Source organism: Clupea harengus, chromosome 10 (assembly GCF_900700415.2).
Source record: "Clupea harengus chromosome 10, Ch_v2.0.2, whole genome shotgun sequence".
Classification (NCBI taxonomy): domain Eukaryota; kingdom Metazoa; phylum Chordata; class Actinopteri; order Clupeiformes; family Clupeidae; genus Clupea; species Clupea harengus.
Window position 1 is genome coordinate 13,404,352 of NC_045161.1, and position 20,177 is coordinate 13,424,528.

Here is a 20,177-nt window from a genome sequence, read left to right on the forward strand (position 1 = left end):
ATGTCAGCCGACCTCTTGCTCTCATAATTGAAGCTGTGTCTGAATGTAACCCCCTGAAGCCTGCCCCTCCATTAAGCAAAAAATCATCTGTAGGGGACCAGAGTATACATCACTGTTCTCTGGGGTAGGTTGTAAACAATGCCTTATGGAGCCAAAGCTGATTGATTGTAAAGAGTTCAATGCTGAACAGGACAATTTCAGTAGGATACCTGCTTCAGCTCTTCTTTCTCTTGGGTAAGATTATCTGAAATTGGGATTGTTTTGCTTTGTGTTGGGGAGTAAGGAACTACATGTAGTCTAATATAACTACATTTGGCAGTAGTTTGCTGGAAGTTTAACAACATTCATATCGGCACAGTGATTCAAGTAGTTAAATTACTTTTTGCCATTTTTGTGTAGTGAATTACTGACACTACAAAAAAAAAGTAAAGGAATTATTTGTTTAAATTTTACCATTGCTTCTCCACTACGATTAAACCCCTTTGACCAGCCCGCTCCCCTTTTCTTTCATACTGACCGCTGTGAAGGCATGTCCAATTGTTCAAGTCAGATGTTATAAAACTGACGAGTAAGACAACTATGGTCTAAAAGGTGCAAGTAACATTTTTCTATACTGTTATAGTTGTTAAATAATACAAAATCCATATTTGTTTACAACAAAAATATAACATTCCTTGCAATTTTGTCCAGATAGGATTGTTATATTTAGGACAGATTTAGGTCTCAAGGGTATTTCAGGAAGCTTGATTGTCAGCTGAAAATATATTTGTTTTTAATGTTTTGAATCTGGATTTGTAAAACTAAACATGAATAGGCTATATTAGGTCCCAATTAGTATTGTATTGTATCAATTACAAGTATTGATTATTGCTATTTATTAACAAATATTCAGATAAGTTGTTGCATGCTATTTTAGAAGTTACCTGAATAATAATAATAATCCTACTTGGTGCAATACCCTCACCTGGAAGGAAAGTGTCTGACTGATAGACATTGTATACAAAACCAAACCTCAAATATCCGTAATTAACCCAAATATCAACCAGATAAACAAACTTTTCTTGATAAATCTCTCTTTGAAGCCATGACTAATTTTACTCTTTAAACTTCGATTGTTCTTCAGTGTTTTCTAAGGTACTTAAATGACATCTCAGGGCCACATGGTTATGGTTAAGTCATTACAACGCTTAAAAGTCTGATCAACCATCTCTCTTTTTCCCATAGGCTGACAGTTCCTTCAACTTCATTGTGTTCTTCATATCCTTCTCTCAGTGAATCCTTGTGCTTATACAGGCCATTGGAACTACAGGGTGGGGGACCTGCTGAGCATCACTAATAATACCTACATTTTCCCCATTTGTCATTAAAATATAGGTCCAGCTCCATTTAAATTATGATGAAGTTGTGAAAATCATTTTTATAATGTCAGGGTTATAAAATGCAAGATTACACATATGAACTATATATGGATATTCTGTATAGACGACATATTAACTTTAATGTATTAACCACCAGTTTTTATTAGCCTACATGCTGAACCCTAACCAATTACTTTCCAGTGGTTGGATTGCTACAGGATTTTACTTTCTGATATTTTTATTTCTGATTTCTGATCTGTACCTAAATGTTTACTTGTCAAATCATATATATGGATGAAATGACACCTCATTTCACTTAAATACTTAAGAACAAATTTTTGTACAGATCAGAAATCAGAAAGTAGAGCACCTAGCTTTGTTTTGCTATTGGTATGTAAAAAAAAACATTCTAATCAACCATTAGGAGTGGCAGTCTGGGGCTCGGAAGACTGCCTCTGTTCGTGAGCTTGGCATTGACTAGATGCTGCACCCTTCCTTTGTTCTCTCAATGAACAATAATGGGACAGACAAGTTGTCATCTTGTTTACAGGGATTGCCTAAATGGAATTATGTAACTTGCTAGTTCCTTTCCTGGTATAGGCTACTGGAACACTAGAAGTTATAATGTGAATCTTGTTTTAGAAAAAAAAAATGTATTGTAGTTGGTCATTCCAAACATGTCATTCCTCTGGCCAGGGATAAAGTCTGACATTACAATCAACAACAGTCTTTTCCAAATGATTTGTTTTCTTACAGAAATTTCACACCAGTCTGATCCTGGAGCCTGCACCCACTTTGGGTAGTGATATACATATTTCTGTGCAGATATACAAAACACGCATGTGTGTGTGTATAAAAAACGTAGTTTAATACAAGCTGTACCTAAATCTGTATCAAAACTTGGCGTCGCTTTACATTATTTACCACCCTTACTAGTAAAACAGTTGCAAACCTAGAAAAAGAATGTACAGACATCATTATCCATGGTTGGTTTTCAAGTTCCAAATGAATGACAGAGATGGGATCAGGAGAAGATATGCCTTTAAATATGTGCAGTCAACCTAATTATTATTATTTTTTAAATATTCTAGGAAATGCCATTCATTTCTGAATGTTAGCCTGTGCTGATGTTTGAACCTCGAGCCAGTTATGTACTTTAATACATAGATACCACACTTTATATTTGTTTAGTTGCACTTATCTGTCTTAGTCAGTACACAGCAGAATTTCTAGAAAGATGTGTACATGTCTTGCTCCTTAGACAAAGTGCAAGTTTGGGACAAAGTACAGGATCCAGTGTTTCATTTCATACTTTTGTACAATGCAGTTTATTTCAGGAACTGAAATATAAACACTATGCATATGCTACATACAGGATGAGGCATAACAAAAATACAATACAAAAACTCTTCTTTAGAACAAATTACAAAGTATAAAATTGAATTATACAACATTTACACAACATCCATCCCAATTTGATTGATTAAATAAGTGGAACATTTGTGTAGGCTCACAGTAGAACAACTCTAATCTCTGAGTTCCTTGTAAAACTAAAGGCGGCTGTACCTACAGCAATGGAAAAACAGAAGCTGACAAATTACTGCTAACATGAAGGAATTTGAAGGTACAGACCAAAGATAATTTCAAAAGAACCAAATTATATAAATAACAAGTGGAATTAATGAATTGCCTTGCTTGCAACGAGATGCAAGTGATACATCTCAAGCAAGAGTGAACGTCAAGTATTAGAATCATTGTGTCATTCAGTGTCAAATCTCTGATTCCTCTCCAATGCTGGCTATCGCCACAGCTGGGCCATTACTCGTGCCTTTCCTGCTGAAAGTCACCGTATTCACGGAATCGTTACAGTTCTGATCAGTTCTAGGATTGTCCGTCTTGTCTTGGGAGGCCGGCTGGTAGGCAGTACCGTTCTTGGTGGTCCTCCTTGCCTTCTGGAGCCGGGATCGGAGCCGTTGCCTGCTGAAGAACAGGGCGAACCCGATCACGGCTACCAGTGTCACGGTGAGCACTGCCACCGCCACCTGCAGTCCTGTAATCTTTCTGACCTGGGCATTGGGCAGAGGCTGATCTGGGGACAGTTCGCCGCTACCGCCTGCTGGTTTTTTTTTGGGCGCTGTGATCTGGCTGACAGGTGGTTCAGTGAAACTCACTTCCTGGTCTTGGTCACTCTGATCCCCCTGTCCTGTTGGAGGAGTCGTTGCTTGAGGGGGCAGTAGCTGATAGCTGGCCAATACCTGAGGGTACTCGTGGGCCCCCACGTGCTCGATGGCCTGGCAGGTGTAGTCCCCCATGTCGCTGGCAGAGGAGTTAAAGATGAGGAGGCCCTGGTTGTAGAGGAAGTGCTTCGGGGCAGTCGTCTGCAGTGGCTGCCCGTTGAAGTGCCAGTTCACCTGGGCCAGGTTTGAGTCCACCTGGCAGTCCAGACGGATGTTGTTCCCGGGGGCCACATATACAGCTGAGGCTGTCACAGGGGCTACGGACAGACATGCATAAGGTACAATTTCACTAGATGATTTTTACCTCAACATTAGACCATACACAAACACCGCCCGATAAATTGGTGCGCTGATGTTATCGGCGGATATGAGCTCATTGCAGATAAATTGCAGATTGCAGATAAATGGTACAGCCATTGATCCTTCACCTAAACTACCAGTGTTGTCATTGCGTAGTTTGTCCACCAGAGGCCGCATGACAACACACCTGTTTCCTAGGCTACAAAGTTGTTGACCGCTGCACAGTACAGCAGAGTCTGATCTGTGTCTTCATTAGGTAGGGTGATCATTTTCATGTGAAGTGCATTACCTTAATAATAATAAATATCACCACAATGGTGTACTCTAAATTACTGCATAGTTTAAGATTTTTGTTTTTCTAAGGGTGACAAATGTTGGTTGAAAAATGTTTTCATGTAGCTTGTATAGAATTAATTTGGACAAACTGGATAAGTGAATACATTAAAAAGTAGTCACTGTGGCAGTTGTGAGTTTATAACCTCAATCAACAAACAAAAAAACAATACCTTTGTTGAGGCTTTGTTAAGGTGGTCAGATACTATAACAACAACAACATTATGTCCTATCTTAATCAGAACTCTGCAATCACCATAGTAAATGGTGGGGAAAATCTCATGGTATATGTTTCTGTTAAAATGAATACTGGCCGAAATATCATGATCAGATTTTTAAATCCTCAAATATTGAAAACGGTATTGGTCTTGAAAATTCTGTATCTGTTGGGCTCTAACTGAATACCTGCCTGGTATGAAGATTAACTGGTTGAACTCATACCAATCGTCTAATGTCAGGGTTCTAATGGTCATCGGAAGTGGAACCTACCAGACTGTGGACAGGAGGAAGCATCTCCCTCTTTCAGGCTTTGAAGCAAACTCCTAAAAATGAAAAGAAGCAAGTCATTTGCAACCTTTCTGTTAACAGACATACATAAGGGGTAAATTCATTTAATATAAAAAAATAAATTGAACTGAACCATGTAGAGTTCAGTCTAGAGTCCAGCAGACAGAAGAGCAAACATGTCAGTCAGATGCCATGTAGTGCCCTCATGTGCGTGTCTTATGGAGACAGAGTGAGGGTGTATGGGTCTGTGTGTGCGCGTACTTCGCCGTGTGTGTTCTAGAGAGGTGGAACGTGACCGCAGAGGGGAGCATGCATGTGTGATTAAACACACAGCAGCACACATGGAAGGGGTGGCAGTGGATTCTACAGAGTGGGAAGAGAGAATCTAGATGGAAATATAGAGAGAGCTGTGTTTGAGTGAGAGGAGAGAGAGCAGGGTACCCGTGGGGAGCCGTGTCTGGTGAGCGTGGCAGGGTGGAGCACAGGGCGGCCGTGAGGCTCCAGGCGCAGTAGGGGTCTCTGGCCAGCACACAGTCCTGGCAGGAGGCGTAGCGGCCACAGTCACTCAGCGGCATCTGCACAGCACCCGACTCTGTGCCCGCATACAGGTGGCCCTGACCACAACAAACACACACATGGGCATTTATCACATGACGCAAGGGGGACAAAACCTCCAGACACAAAAACAGTTTCTTCCCCCTCTCCGTCTCACTACTGAACAACTAACCCACTGTAGCATATATATTTATATTTATATATTTATCCCTGCACTTCTCGCACTCTCCACTTCTTCTTTGCACTACTGTTGTGCAACATTTCACAGCTACTGTATATAGCCATTCCGCCTTGTACATTCTTTTTTAAACTCCTTAGTCCATTGCACTGTTGCACTGTTTGTTTGTTTGTATTTTATTGTATTGTGTTGTATATTTTGTGTAAGCACACTGAGAGTCACTTTACCAAGTCAAATTCCTTGTTTGTGCAAACTTACTTGGCCAATAAAACCTGATTCTGATTCTGATTCTGATGTCATTTTCATACCCATGAGTCTCACATTACCCTCACCTTACTGTACCATGCATCTAAAAAAAAAACACAAGTCTATGACCTATGTACTCAAAAGTAGTGCTTTCTTTGGAGACTTGGTGGACCCTGCGGTAGTCATACCACAATGTGATGTTTCAATCATAGTCTGAATGTTGAGATAAAAAAAGAAGGCGCTTCACTAAAAGAAAGAAAGTACAGCCCTCTGGTCACAGACAAACAGAGCTCACAGTCAAACTAAATGCGAACTGTTAACGCTAGAGATTGCGATCAATAGCGCAGACAGGCACTGGAAAATATTTGCCTAACTGACAGGTCAAGGATGTATATGTGTGTGTGTGTGTGGGTGGTGGGTTCATGTGTGTATGACACAGTCATGCGTGAAGAGTGACGTTTGGAAATTTTCATGAACAGGGCTTTGAGTTGTTGAAGTATGCATGTGTGTGCAGGGCTTGCATGTGTGAAGTGTGATGACTGCTGCGGCGGTACTGCCAAAAGTCTTGCTTGCTGATGGTACCATTGTAAGAGGGGTGCTCTTACCGTACTCAAGGACAGACGTAGGATCTTGATGGCCTGTGGCGTCTCAAACGGCTGAACCTCCTCGATGATATGCATCTCCCCATCGTAGTTCACAGCCTTCTGAACAAAGCCACTCTCTGGGGGAGGAGAAGGTCAGGGTGTTTTCCAACTAGCTCACCAATCAGCAGACAAATGAAGGGTCATTTCAATTTAAATGACCCTTTACATTTTGATTCATCTCTAGATAGGATGGGTGCAAGTGGTCATAAGGAAAGCTCCCCCATTTCTGTCCGCAAATCCATTTCTTCCACAGCAAACAGAAGACATACCTCATTCTGCTTTTAAAAATGGGCTTCCTTCATCTTATACTGACTGGCAACTCTTAAATGTAGCTAGGCAGCGTCAGTGAGGCTTAACTAGAGCTCTTCTCAAGACACAAATACACTTAAAGGGAAACCAGATTTTTACTAGGGCCGATCGAAATCGGTTCGGAATCGAGTTCGAACATTACCCATTTTGCAGTTACCAGTTTTAGCGTTCTAATGCAATACTGGACTGATCGTTTTTTGGCCCTAGCAAAAAAATAAATCCATTTAAAACACTGTCTTGTCACCATACTTGAATGACATAATTACAAAGTTCTGGAATGCTGATTTGTTCATGGTGCTTGAGCACGTAAAGGTCACTGAACCTCATGATTAAACGGAAGCTCAGTCAGAGAAACGTACCAGTGCCTATGAACATAACAGGGTGCATTTGACCATCCAGCGCGGCTACATTGTCCACCACGATGCGGGTGAAGGCTGCCCCCCTCTTGAGCAGTAGAGGGGCCCCGGTCAGGGGCCGCACGGCATCATCCATTAGTGGCCGGTCCCGGATGAACTGCAGCGTCTTGTCCGGCAGGTCCAGTGAGCGGGTCATGCCCTGGCTCCTGGCTGCATCATTTATGCACTGAGGTAAAAGGTTAGCGCATGGTTAGAAAGAAGGAAGTGGGATTCCTCCAAATGCAGATTCTTGAGAAGGCTACACAACACTAGTCAATCTGTTTGGTCAATGGATGGGACTTCTCTGCAACTTGCTGTGTTACATCTGAAGCATATTTTCTCAAAAGGGATAAAGAAGATGACAAGGAACAAAAAGATGAAGATGGGATATCCTATTAAGGTGGTATGGGGGGTATGATTTTGCTTAGGGCACCAAAACATCAAGATACTGAGAGGGATCTCACCAAGGAATTTATTGTCAAAATGATCACAAGCAAGATTACAACTGTGAAGTGAGACTGCCTGGCAGCCTCTGGGGCTCAGGGGGAATTACAGGGCACTCACAGCGCCTGGCCGAGGGGAGGGCACGTCTCCGCTGAACATCACCCACTTAATGTGGGACGTCTCCACAGACACCGGGGTCTTGTATTTGCCCATGGAGAACACGTCTCTAATGGCTGAGACGCTGTACGCACACACTGCGGACAGGTCAGACGAATCTCTGCATCAAAGAAAACAGACACACAAACACAGACTCGTAACGTCACTGTGATAATTTACTGTAGTAATTACAAGGCACATGATCTAAACCACTCTTTGTGCAAACAAGTGCTACTGAGAGAGAAAAATAGTGGCTTTAGATGGCAAAGAGTGACAAACTACAGCTCTACCAGTGTGCTTCAAAAAACAACACCACCCCCAAATTGCTCTGAGGCCTCTTATTTTCACAGTAACGTGTAGAGAGGTGGAAATGCCAGTGACACTCACGACTGGGGAGTGAAGACGGCGTAAAAGATGCCAGACTCCCAGTTATCTCCGCTGAGCAGAAAGACATCCTGGACGATGTAGGGCAGGCTGGGTTCAGGCACAGAGCAGTCCAGGCGCGCCTTCAGGAAGGACGTCCACTTCCTCTGCAGCGTGCGCTGTCCGCCCATGTCCTCCTGCAGACCGAGTACGAAGACAGATGGTCTAGGTGTCAAGGGACTGATTAAAGGTAGACTGTACTGATCTGACTGGTAGACTGCTACTTCCAATTTGGGGCAAAACCATGACAAAATACAACCACACCCAAGACACTCAAATCTCTATTACACAATGTTGGTGCTGCCACAGAGCAGAGAGCCAGACACTTACTGCAGTGAGCAAATGGATAATGGACACCACATCAAAACATGTGCTCCAGTCAGTCAGTGAGTGAGTGAAGCCTACCTTGCAGACCCGGGCCACTCGAGACACCATTAGTTTGTTGAAGAAGTCGTACTCCACCGCGTTCTCACTGAAGAACAGGTAGACCTTATCGTCATCCCCATCTGTGCTGTGTTCACTCTCAGGGACCATGTCCATGTACACAAAGCTGGGTTCTGGAGGGAAGAAGGAAAAAACATACACTGAGTGCCAGTGGACAGGGCTGACGTTACAGGTGACAGGAGCTGTTAGCATACCTCAGTGTTTCTTTTCTGGTGTTCTTTGGGCTACGGTACATTGCACCACATTCATCATGGGCATGTACTTTCATGTAGTACTACAGAGCTGGCCTGTTTGTGTAAGAGATTCTGCTACACTGCAAAACATTTCAGAGGCTACAGACCACAGTGTTTATTTATTGCATGGGAGAAAAATGCTAGGAATTCCATCCTCAGCAGGAGACCGTGTTTACTCCATAGGGTTTGGGGCCGAATGGTTTAATTGGTGACTAATTACAGCTACTGTGTGGGAAGCCAAATAATTCCCACCTCTTTCTTGTCAATTACTTTCCGTGTAGTTCTGCCATGACAAACCTTGCAACCAAAACGCTGCATGCGTTGCTTGCTGCTGGTGTACCATTACAAACTACCAAAAAAGTGCAACCAGTGGCTCATAGTTCATGCAATGTAGTTTTGTAAATATCGGCTCATGCATGATAGTGTTATTAAATGAATGGACAGTATGGAATATGCAAGTGTTCTAAATTTAAAAAAAGGGTATGCTTTCATGTTGTGTATTCATGGACAGTGGAAGAGATGAGAGATAGAAAGAGGCATACCGTTGAGCCAGGAGCTCTTGAACTCAGTGCGGAGAGTTGTCTGGGAGCTGCGCAGAACCACTGGCTCCGAGCCCAGGAAGTTGATAGAAGTGGCAGAGTAAAGGTCATTACCTGACGGGCAAAAAACCAAGGGCAAAATAGGGCATGATAAAAAATAAATATAGAGAGAGAGAGAGAGAGAATAGAACTGGATATGAAGACAAAATGAGACAACACTTGTGAATATTAACAACACTTCCTTGTTCATCTCCTTGGGCAGAGTGTTTCAACACTATGTGCCAAAAAAGGCGGAGAACATGAGGAAACACGTACCGACCATGAGAGAGGAGTATCTCTGGAAGGGATCGAAAGGACATTTCCCTTTCCCCTCTTCATGCACATCCCCCAGTTTCAGCTGTCCATCAGCAAATGTCTGTGTGCGTGCGCACACACACACACACACACACACACACACACACACAGAGAGAGTAAAAATAAGTACTACTGAAGTACCAGATTATACACCACCCTGATGTTGATGCCAGCCCAAACCTGTTCCATGCTTACCAAGTAGTCACAAGTGGGGCTAAAGGCATTGGTTCCACACACATACATGCTGGTGGAGTTGATTTGATGAAGAGTCCGGATGTAGTTTCGACACTCAATCTGCAAAAGGATGAAGTATGCACATGCCTGTGTTGAAATACTGACTTCTTGAAATACTCAAATCTGTGGGCTTCAGAGTGAAATTCTGCTAGAACATGATTTTGAGTCATTTGAAATGATTGAGTAGAGTTAATCGACTTAGCCCTGAATTCCAAATGAGCATGCCTGGAACCACCAACATGCCCTTGCAATTCATCTGCCTCTGGCCAAGTTTAGTCATGAGAAGGGCCATAGACATAAATAATGGCTCATGCACAAAGCATGAAGGCCTCGTTTTCCTTTGATTATTTGTTTACAGCCAACCAGGGGGAGTGGAGGGTAAACTTACGTCAGCATTCTTCCCCTTGTAGGTGCACTCCCTCTGTTTATCCTCTGGGACACGCCAGTACACCTGCAGCAATGGAGAGACAGTTTACACTGGCACAAGGGCATGTTACTACTACCACAACCCCCGCCCCATTGCCTGTGGGTGCATCCATAAACAAACTTGGCTAACGGTGAAGAGTGACTATAGACACTGGGTTGAATGTGCAACATAAAAAAAAGGAAGAGCCCAAGCTTGATTCACAAAACCACAATAAGCAAATGTCACCTAAGGTGAAATAAAATCACTGGGGTGGCATATCACTCCTACTTGACTTAATTCATCAAATCAAAATAGGGCTGAGCAACCCAAATCTAAATTGACAAAAATTGCTCTCAGTTTGCCATCTACTCAAAGAACACTGGAGAGCAGCAAGAAAGCTACATTGAATTCCTTGTTTGTAAGTCAGACATGAGAGTGAAGGGAAGATCATACAGCAGATTTCCTCTCAGAGACGTCGCTAATGTTTAGAGCGAAGATGGCCTCCCTGGCGCCAAGCATCAGCAGGCCCAGGTCTTCTCTCAGCAGCATGGTTGTGTAGTTCCACACGCCGTCCTCTTGGAACAACTTGCCATGGAAGTCTGAAGAACCAGTTCACAAAGCAATTTATATTTTTCATAGCATTTGAGATGTCAGAATATAAAAACCTACCAGGAAATACAGATCAAGCTTACCCTTGTGGAAGACACTCTTCCGAGGGATTGGGGTGACAGCGGAGGACTGGCCATGTGCAACGATGAGCAAAGATGCACACAGTAAAGCCAGCAGAGGAAGACAAGGCATGGCTCTCAGCCCCACATTTAGTCGTGTGGTATCAGCTTCAGCGCAGAGGGAAGACAACCTGCACGTCCAACAGTCCGGACTTCTCCCAGATGGCCTGTTTCTGAAGTTTCAGTCACATTAAAATCCAGAGCTAGGTTGGGATGAGGCTCCAGTGTGAGTGGATATTGCTGGTTTGGCGGTGAATGCAGAGCAGGACCATTGCGGTTTTGGTATGGAGAGCTCCGAGCAAGAAGGTAATTCAGGGTCTCTGCCCAGAGGAGCCCATGTGAGGACAGTCATATGGATCTGAAAGGAAGACAAGAATGGGCGAGATTCAAAACTTGAATACAAATAAAATCGAACTGTGAAACTTGCACTCCTTGGGGTCTCCATCACTGTCAACACCGTTCAACCTAGACCAATCTGAGACAAATACCATGCTTTTTGTTAGAGCAGAGAGGAGCACCATCTTGAATCCCGCTCTTCGGTATGGACTGGGGATTACTGTACACACAATACCACAAACACCAACCACCTTTACCACAACTATTTACTATGGACCAACCTCCCCACAAATATCCCAACCTTTGTGAAGGGGGGGGGGGGGGGGGGGGGGGGAAGAAAAAAACACCAGGACAAACAAAAGAAACCACATAGTGGAATGTTCTGATTTTTGAGACAGAGGCGAACTCAAGTCCTTGTTGACGGATGACACTTGGCACGAACACCTGCACGTGGAATGGTTCCAATGTTCAGCTCCTCTGCTCCATGGAGCACCTCCTTAGAGTTCCCTGTATGTCCCTCTCCCTCTTTGTGCATCCATGTTCAGACTCGCACCAAGGACAAGCCCCAACCCGCTGCTGTCTGTGACTCTGGAGCAGAATGAGGATGCCAGGCATAGTTAACGCCTCGGGCGCACAGGTACACATCACTACAACATGCCATTACTTCATGCTTTTACTGCCAGTGCTTGACAGGACAACTCTTCAAAACAAAGAGGAGATGGAGGGGGTGGGGGAGAAGGATGGAAGGAAGGCAGGAGAGAAACTAAATAAATGAGCAATCTATATTTCCCCAATATGCATTCAACAGAGCAGCTGCTGAAATTGTACACATCTTATTAGGCCACGTAATGCACATTATCAAGCTAAAGGGAATATCTACAGGGAAAATAATGTGAGCCCTCAGTGCTATTTATTCCAAGAAAGCCATTTAAGATATGCTTCAGATTTTCTCAGTAATAGCATAAACAACCAGTTTAAAGGTCAGCCTAAAAGTCACTCTCCCCTGTTTACGACTTGCCGATAGCAATGTAATCTGATCAGTCATCCATTAAAATGTGTTTAGTATGACATGTTGCAAAGTTAATTTGCCAACATAATCCAGTTTCATTTAGCGCAACATTTAAAAGACTTTCCACCATCACATTTCACATTACATCACTTTTGCCATAACAGGCCTAAACGTTATGTTCTGCCCTCAGTGTCCAGTATCAAGTACTTTTTAATTGCATTGTACAGCATCTAGTACTTTTCTTTTAAACTGATTAAAACACTCACTGCACCATAAAATTAACTAAACATTAGTGCGATCAATCCATTAAAAAAATTATTACCAATGAATTGCACACTTTGCTGTAGTTATTGATTTAATTATTAGTCAGAATTCCAAATTGATAGTTAAATTTCTTCTATAATTTATTTTGACCACTATGGTAGACACCACTCTGTGTGTAGCACCTCCATGTGTTCAACTTGATTGATCTACTGTTGTGTTGAATAATTAATGACTATCCAATTGGGTGAGATCACCAACATTCTATTGCATTTCTAGTGCTATTGTCAGGTTAGTACCAACATAATTTTTGTGGCTGTTAAGGAGAGTTTTAACATTCATACACAACAGCAGCCACATTTATTTGGCACCCATCCACCGGTAATTTACCTACCGTAAATCCTCAAATAGTGGCCGGGGCTTTTATTTACTTAGGCTTCACAGCGCACCGGCCTGTATTTGGGGCAGGCTTGTATTAGGGGCAGGCCTTTATTTCTTATGGCTCTTCAGAATGTTCAAAAAAGTTCTGTTGATTTGAATGGGACACCCCAACGTTAGCAAGTCTGTAATTTCTTGATATTCACCACCTCGAAAAGTTAATGACCGCTGTCATTGGCAACGGGTTTTGTGCTTGTAATTCACATCTTTCATATCATTCCGTAATAAGTCCGTCATTTAACGTAACGGAAAGTCATTGTAACTTGAAGTCAGCAAGTAATGGGTTGCTACGCAACACCTGGGACGTTAAAGTTCTATTGGCCTGAAAAAAAAATAATTCTTAGCGGAAATCACGAAACGGCAACAAAATCATTAAAAATAGGTATTTTGGAGGAATGTCTTCTATCGTTTAGGCAAGTAACTGTATAATAGCAAATTCGCCTTGTAGGCTGAAACATTTCTTTTTTTATTGCAAACTACCCAACAACATTAAACATAAGGAGAACAAGTATTTATGAAATGCATTCAATTAAAGTGTGATGTCTGCTTTGTGCTGATGGACTGATGCTGGTAGGCTACAGTCAAATTTACCCCCGGCTTGTATACGAGGCCCGGCCTTTATTTGTCCGTATCGACCACGCCCCCGGCTACTATCTGAAGCCCGGCCTCTAATTGAATCCCGGTCTTTATTTGAGGATTTACGGTATATTAATTGGTACCATCTGTGTGAGGATGGTACTTATTCTGCATCCTGATGAAGTACCTCTACAGCCAGCAAGACCATCTTGAAACCAAAATACAGAAATGCCTGACAAATAACTGAACATGTTAGATGTTCAATTAATGTTGCATCAAGTTAAATGTATCATCATTACCTACATTCATCAACTAGAGACTTAAACAGTAGCCCAACTCAAAGGGTATCATTTCACCGAATTATTAAGCATTATTTTCCAGTACATGGTTTAAGAGAAAATTACTTTATTTTGCGAGCAGTGGTGAAATATTTCACCAACAGGCAGCTAATCAGTCATTAAGGGGAATTAAATGGTATGCTGAGACACCTGAAGATATGAAATTTAAAACCCCATCTATCAATCAATTTTGGTGTTGTATATTAGAATTGCATTGTGACTAGTCAATGGGTTGGTAGGGTAGAGTGGAAGATCTCTGAAACTGAATCATACACTTTCTACAGCTAAACAGAACATCAACATACTGTACAATGAGTCCCCTTAATTATATTGAAGTTAAAGTTCTTCCAGCCCCAAATTTCAAGAGCACAATCGAGAAACAAAAAGGTTTAGGGTAATTAACCACCCAATTTCCAAATATGTCAACAAACTAAATGCTACTTTGTTAACCCTCTGGTTTTTCAATCCAAAAGAGCAAAGAAGATACAACCCTCATTAACCAAAGACATAGCCAAATAGGATTTTACCTGCAAGTGTATGCAGCCGACAATAACCTGACCACACATTTATCATATTCTGCATAAAACAAATACAAATGAAAACTGACAGAACTTTGGACCTGAAGATGGAGATGAAGGTGCAACAAACTGAAAACACTAATTAGTTACTAATTAACCCTGTTACCTTAGATCGCTCCCTGTTCCATCCTAAAGACGCTTACATTTCACACACTATTTTCTAGGCCCCAACATACACAACGCTGTGTGTCTAAGAATTGGGTTGGTCTGATTTTCAAAGAATGCTCACTGAAGGACGAAAACTATTGTAAAGCAAAGCATTGTGGGAGTGTTCCTGTAAATGATTGACCAATGGATGATGCAAGAGAATCTGTACTACACTGAGCTGCTTTAGAGTGGGCGTGCATAGGAAGTTGGTAGCAGGGGGCTGCTCACCTCTGACACCCCCTGTGTCATAATCCCCTGTTAGACAGTTTGCACTGGAAACTCATCCTGCACAGGAAAAGGTTTTGGGTTTGCCTGCTCAGATAGCCATGGGCACATGACTTCCGTGAAAATAATGTTAGTGGTATAGGTAGTTGAAAGGGATTAAGTTGAAGTCACAATGTCAATTCAAAGGTAATTTGGAATCGGAGTTAGTTTCAATTCAAATTACACCAATTGGGGCACTGGGAAACACACATAGGGTTATTGGTGATCATGACAACTCATACTAAATGAAAGCTCAAGAAAAACAAGTTGAGATGTATGGATTTAGCACAATTACAGCAGCAGGATCAGAGGGTGTGTAACGTTATTCTCATATTAAAGGGCACGTCTTAACACGAGTTGCTGAGGGGAAAAAAAATAAAGAAAACATGAATAACTTGAGAAACATGTCAAATACAGGGAGGAGCATCTTACTAGGGAACGTATTAGTCATCCTTTACACACCAACTTCGGTGTCACAAGAAAAAGGAAGAATGGATGACTAGAGTAGGCCCTATGTAGCAAGACATCATCCTATGATAGCGTTGACTTTCCAAATTAATTGAGGAAAACGGTACACGCGCAAATTCACCTTGTAATTATCTTAACCCAACCACCCACCTACCTTTGCAGTGAAAGCGATTCACCTGAAATTCATGACTGAATTATTTATATAACCTTATTTATCTGTGGATTTGTCACAGTGTGCTTGAGTTTGAATGGTAAAACATTGACAAACAACATTTGATGGTTAAATACTAAAACATTAGTAACGGCCAAAATGACACAAATTGCGAGACAACAAATACAGTTTCTGGTCAATTCTATACAAGAACCATCATTAGCTAGGCTATGCTAAGTTATTTCGAAAAATGTTAATCTTATTACTATTACACAGACCACATGGTTTATCACGGACCTATTGAATAGAGGAATTGAGACCAGTAAGCCGCTTCTCTTTGGCAGATCTGGGTGCCAGGACAACGTTACAACCCACTACACAAACTACAGATTTACCAGTGTTAACAAGCTATAATGTTAGCTAATGTATATACTTGCGTGCCTATTCGATATCCCTGTACTTTAACACAAGACAACATTATTTTCCTACCTATGTAGCTCACATGGCTCGCACTGTTCGTATGTTTCTGTCGCCAGAGCGTAAATCACGTAAAGCGTCACCTGAGACTACATTTTACCAGTGGAGAGAGCTAACTAATTCCCTAATATAACTTGGCTCCAAGCTATGTTTGTCTCTTTTTCTAGAGAAACTGAAACCTAACATCAAGGTAGGTAATTGATGACACCGGACTCCCCAGCAAGCAGGCGTCTTTCTCCTAACGTTATTTCCTGATTCCAAATGGCCAAAGCAAACGTTAGCCGGCTAAGTTGGACCGGGCATAAAGTCAAACTTAACTTTAAGTAAGTCAGCCACCCTAGCCAGCTAACGTTAGTTACACATCTACTACATCACGCTACAAATCAAGCTACGAATTAGTGACTATTATTAACAATATTTAACTACCAAAAAACAGACGTGCATTAGCTAGCTATCGATAGGTTACGGTTAACGATTCGACTAACGTGACGTTAGGTTGTTGGTTTCCAATTTGAATTCGTAGCTCGTTTAGCAACCGCATTAGCTCGATGTTAGTTGACGTTACTTTTGTATTTGTAACAGAAATGGCATTAACTTAACGATCTTACCTTTCTTTACAAAGTGTTAATATTCCGTAAAGATTTAAATGTCCCTAGTAGAACACAACCGTCTTCAAGCAACCTGTCAATGTTTCTCCATGTTGAACGGTGTTGACTCTAGTTATACACACCTGATGGGAGGGAGAGTCAGTCGCTTTAGGATTAAGAGCAGCAAAACCGTGTGACGAAAACTTCAGGTGTGTAGAGACAAACTAGCTAATGTGATTCTCCACTGGATTCGCCCTCTTTTCTTGTTGAGACAAAATGAAAACCAACAGGTAACATCATTCACTTACGATTAGCGTTCGGGGGGAACGTTAAAATAGTTTTTGGAGGCTCTTTCTTACCTGTGATAAGGGTACCGAACTGACTTAAACGGTCTATGCCACATAGGCTAAAGGTACTTTAATCAGCCTAGGGTAAGGGCTAAATAAATATTCAACTAACGGCGACATAGAAACCATCAAATTGACTTGAAAAAAAAAACTCGGGGCCATTACCGCAGGCTGTATGCTTCTTATTGAATTTTTCATATTTCTCAATGGCATTAAGGACTAAAGAGGTGTTAACACTTAACTAACAAATAGCCTACAACATGGAGGGAAAGGCGCAATTATATACAATGAGGGTTTTAAGTGAATTTATAAATGCATAACTTAGTCTAACAATGAACACAGCGACAATATTAATGTAGGCCCATTATTCACAATGAATAGGCTGTTGCAGAAGAATACAGCCATTCAAACAGAACATAGGCAAAATAGGCTATCCAAGTGGCTCATAAACGTAATTCGGCGGCCTGGTATTTAGAACAGGTAGGCTTGTTTATTTTTTCTAATGTCAAGTTTGCCACCTAGCGGAAAATAGTCATTACAGCACTATTGGCGAATTTCAAATAAACAACAACACTACGTTTACATATCATAAGGCCACCTGAGTAGGCCTAAACGACATTATATATTTGGTCTGAATTTGTTTTGAAGTTCTCTCTGTTTTGCAGTTGTCACAGTTGTCTTGGACTCTTGGTTTGCATGTGTGCTCTAGAGAACACTGTTTTTTTTTAACGCTGCCCTGCTTCGTGGGATGCTTGTTCTCATGTATGTTTATATAGGTCTGCAGCGCAACAGTAGAGACCGCAGTGTAGCCACAGAAGAGATGTAGGCTAGATTATTATTATTAGGTACGCTTTTGCCATTCAGACACTCTGGTTCTTTCAGGTCGGACTCAGGCCAAACACAAAACAATGAGAGCGTGAAAATCTGCTCTGATCTACAAGCACAGGATATAGTGTTATTTTCTGTGTGTTTTTTTTCCTTTCAAACTTGGGTTTAAAACAAGAATTGACACAACCTTTTACACACTCAGTAGAAGCAACATAAATCATAAAATAGTATGATCTTCCTACTCTAAAAGAAATGCTGGGTTGAAAAGAATCCAGATTGGGTTGTTTGTAACCCAACCACTGGGTAAATATTGGACCAACACAGTGCTGGGTTATTTGAACTCAACTAAATGGGCTATTAGGATCAGGGTCAACCTTAACATTGCTATTTTATCCCAGCCAGATAAGTAATTTCACCCAGCAACTTTAAACCATATGCTAGTTCATATTAAAACACAATTCTTTGTCTGTACAAACTAAACATTTTCACTGAGTTGAAAGTCACACCTTCTCATAACAACTAAATGTACAGTATATGCTAATGTAACCTAATATCGATTTTCTAGGCTAATATTAAAATTACAGGTTGCCTGGACAGTCAAATCAAACAAGTTAGGCAGAAACACCTATAATAAAAATAACCCAAGGAAATGACCCAACAGCTTCAACCCAGTGTTTGGGTTGAAAAAAACAACCCAGTATTTTTTAGAGTGTATGTTCATCATGAAGTGCCAAATCCAACTATTTTTGCAGCTGAGATAAGGAGGCTTCAAATGCTCACCTGTGTCCAAAACAAACAAGGAGCCATTGTCAACCAACACATAAAGGAAATCACTGATCAAATTATGCCAAATAGATATCCAACCGGACATGAGGGAAACCAATGATATACAGAGGTAGACAATCATTCTGTTCTCTTGCATAAACATTTAATCTGCATTGCGTGTCATTTTACACACCACACATACCATCACTACCCTCCCAATTAGCGTGTCTCTGTGGTCAGAAAAGGCACCAAACCTTACCATGAAGGTTTTTTTTAGCCTGTGGCATGTACATAGTTAGTTTCATGTAACCTGAGAACCAACCCATAGATATTTCTTGGTTCCCAGGGGGATATAAAAACAGTGTGTTTCATATCCTCTACAAGTTTTTTTCATTGGTGTTGATTAACAAAGTGATAGGCACACGCATGAAATATACAGACAGACAACAGCTAGACAAAACTAACACTCAGTTAAAAATAAAACACTGCCATCATCATTGGTCATGGCTGCCTGCTTTTCAGAACATGTTAATGTTACCCATGATTTACTTCAGATCCCATCACACTCGGACATCACTTGAACATGGTAAAACTATGATTGAACAGGTCTTATTCCAGAGTTATTGTTTTTATATTCTTTAGACTGGCAAAGTGAACATAACCTCTTGCATAATAGATGCTTGCCACATCATTTTATTTCATTTGTGAATTTTATTTTTGTGGTATTTGTAAAGCGACCATGGGCATTTTAAATCAAATGTGTTTTTAGTACTTTCCAGAGTGATTTTTCTTGTTTTTCTGCTTTATGAATGATACACCATTGCTGGTATTGCCATATTGTCTGCATTTTAAGCAGAGTAAAACAGAAACAAACTTTGAAAGGTCAAGTGAAACCCCCACAGCATCGGGAACCCCTGAAGCCCCATTCTGCATAAACCACATTACTGTGGCTGTTGCTGTAGCTGATAATGCTAATCCCTTTTATGGTGGCCTCTATGTAAGCTGAATACAACCTAACAGTGACCCTGGTTCTTTAAAATAAGACTTAGGTGTGAATATGGCCAAACACAAAACCACAAAAGCAGGGGAATCAGAGAAAGGTTATTACAAAAACATATTAACCCTTGCTTATTCACACTTGAGTGTGCAACAAGATCGACATGAGTGGAACATAGCTCACCAATGTAATCACTTGAAGTAAGGTCTACCCTTGGAGACTCTCAGTAGAAGCAACATAAATTCTAAAAGTGATTCTCTCTTCGTCTATTGAGCGTCGTTTAGCACTGCCGTCTCTGCAAGTACGGTGCAACGAGCTGCCTAGCACTACCAGAGCAGGGGCATCCCTCTCTACCTTTAAGAAGCTCTTGAAGACCCAACCCTTTCCTAACTTGCACTTACTCTACCTCTCCTCTAACTAGTACTTAACTTGCACTTACAGTAGTTACATTCCTGCACTTTTTTTATTTCTTATGTAAAGTAGCATTTATTGTTTCCCAATGCTCGTAGCTTGATTGTTCTCTCCATTGTGCGTCCCTTTGGATAAAAGCGTCTAAATGACTAAATGTGATGTAAATGTCAAAAAGA

General features: G+C 41.4%; 1 protein-coding gene across 3 annotated transcripts; it reads right to left on the minus strand.

Moving 5' to 3' along the window:
* Window positions 1-2,657: 2,657 nt before the first annotated feature.
* si:ch211-129c21.1 (uncharacterized protein LOC563087 homolog) lies at window positions 2,658-17,283 on the minus strand. 3 transcript variants are annotated; one of them, XM_031575437.2, is made up of 15 exons: window positions 16,797-17,283; window positions 10,988-11,381; window positions 10,749-10,894; window positions 10,278-10,340; window positions 9,851-9,949; window positions 9,617-9,716; window positions 9,305-9,415; window positions 8,491-8,642; window positions 8,050-8,222; window positions 7,627-7,783; window positions 7,027-7,249; window positions 6,320-6,435; window positions 5,177-5,349; window positions 4,718-4,770; window positions 2,658-3,852 (listed from the first exon to the last, which is right to left on the minus strand). In XM_031575437.2, the coding sequence occupies exons 2-15, from the start codon at window positions 11,094-11,096 to the stop codon at window positions 3,128-3,130; spliced, it is 2,400 nt and encodes a 799-aa protein (XP_031431297.1). In that variant the 5' UTR covers window positions 11,097-11,381; window positions 16,797-17,283; the 3' UTR covers window positions 2,658-3,127. The 3 variants fall into 3 exon arrangements, with proteins under 3 accessions (XP_031431297.1, XP_012695072.1, XP_031431296.1); XM_012839618.3 differs by having other exon boundaries at window positions 16,675-16,801; XM_031575436.2 differs by lacking the exon at window positions 16,797-17,283 and adding an exon at window positions 16,079-16,790.
* Between the last annotated feature and the right edge of the window lie 2,894 nt (window positions 17,284-20,177).

What these genes read in the sequence shown, in the direction of transcription:
- si:ch211-129c21.1 (XM_031575437.2), bottom strand. Translation starts at nt 11,096, where the DNA reads ATGCCTTGTCTTCCTCTGCTGGCTTTACTGTGTGCATCTTTGCTCATC. An exon ending in GAAGAGTGTCTTCCACAAGG is followed by an intron (nt 10,895 to 10,987) that starts GTAAGCTTGATC and finishes CTGGTTCTTCAG; the next exon opens with ACTTCCATGGCAAGTTGTTC. An exon ending in GAGTGGCCCGGGTCTGCAAG is followed by an intron (nt 8,223 to 8,490) that starts GTAGGCTTCACT and finishes CTCGGTCTGCAG; the next exon opens with GAGGACATGGGCGGACAGCG.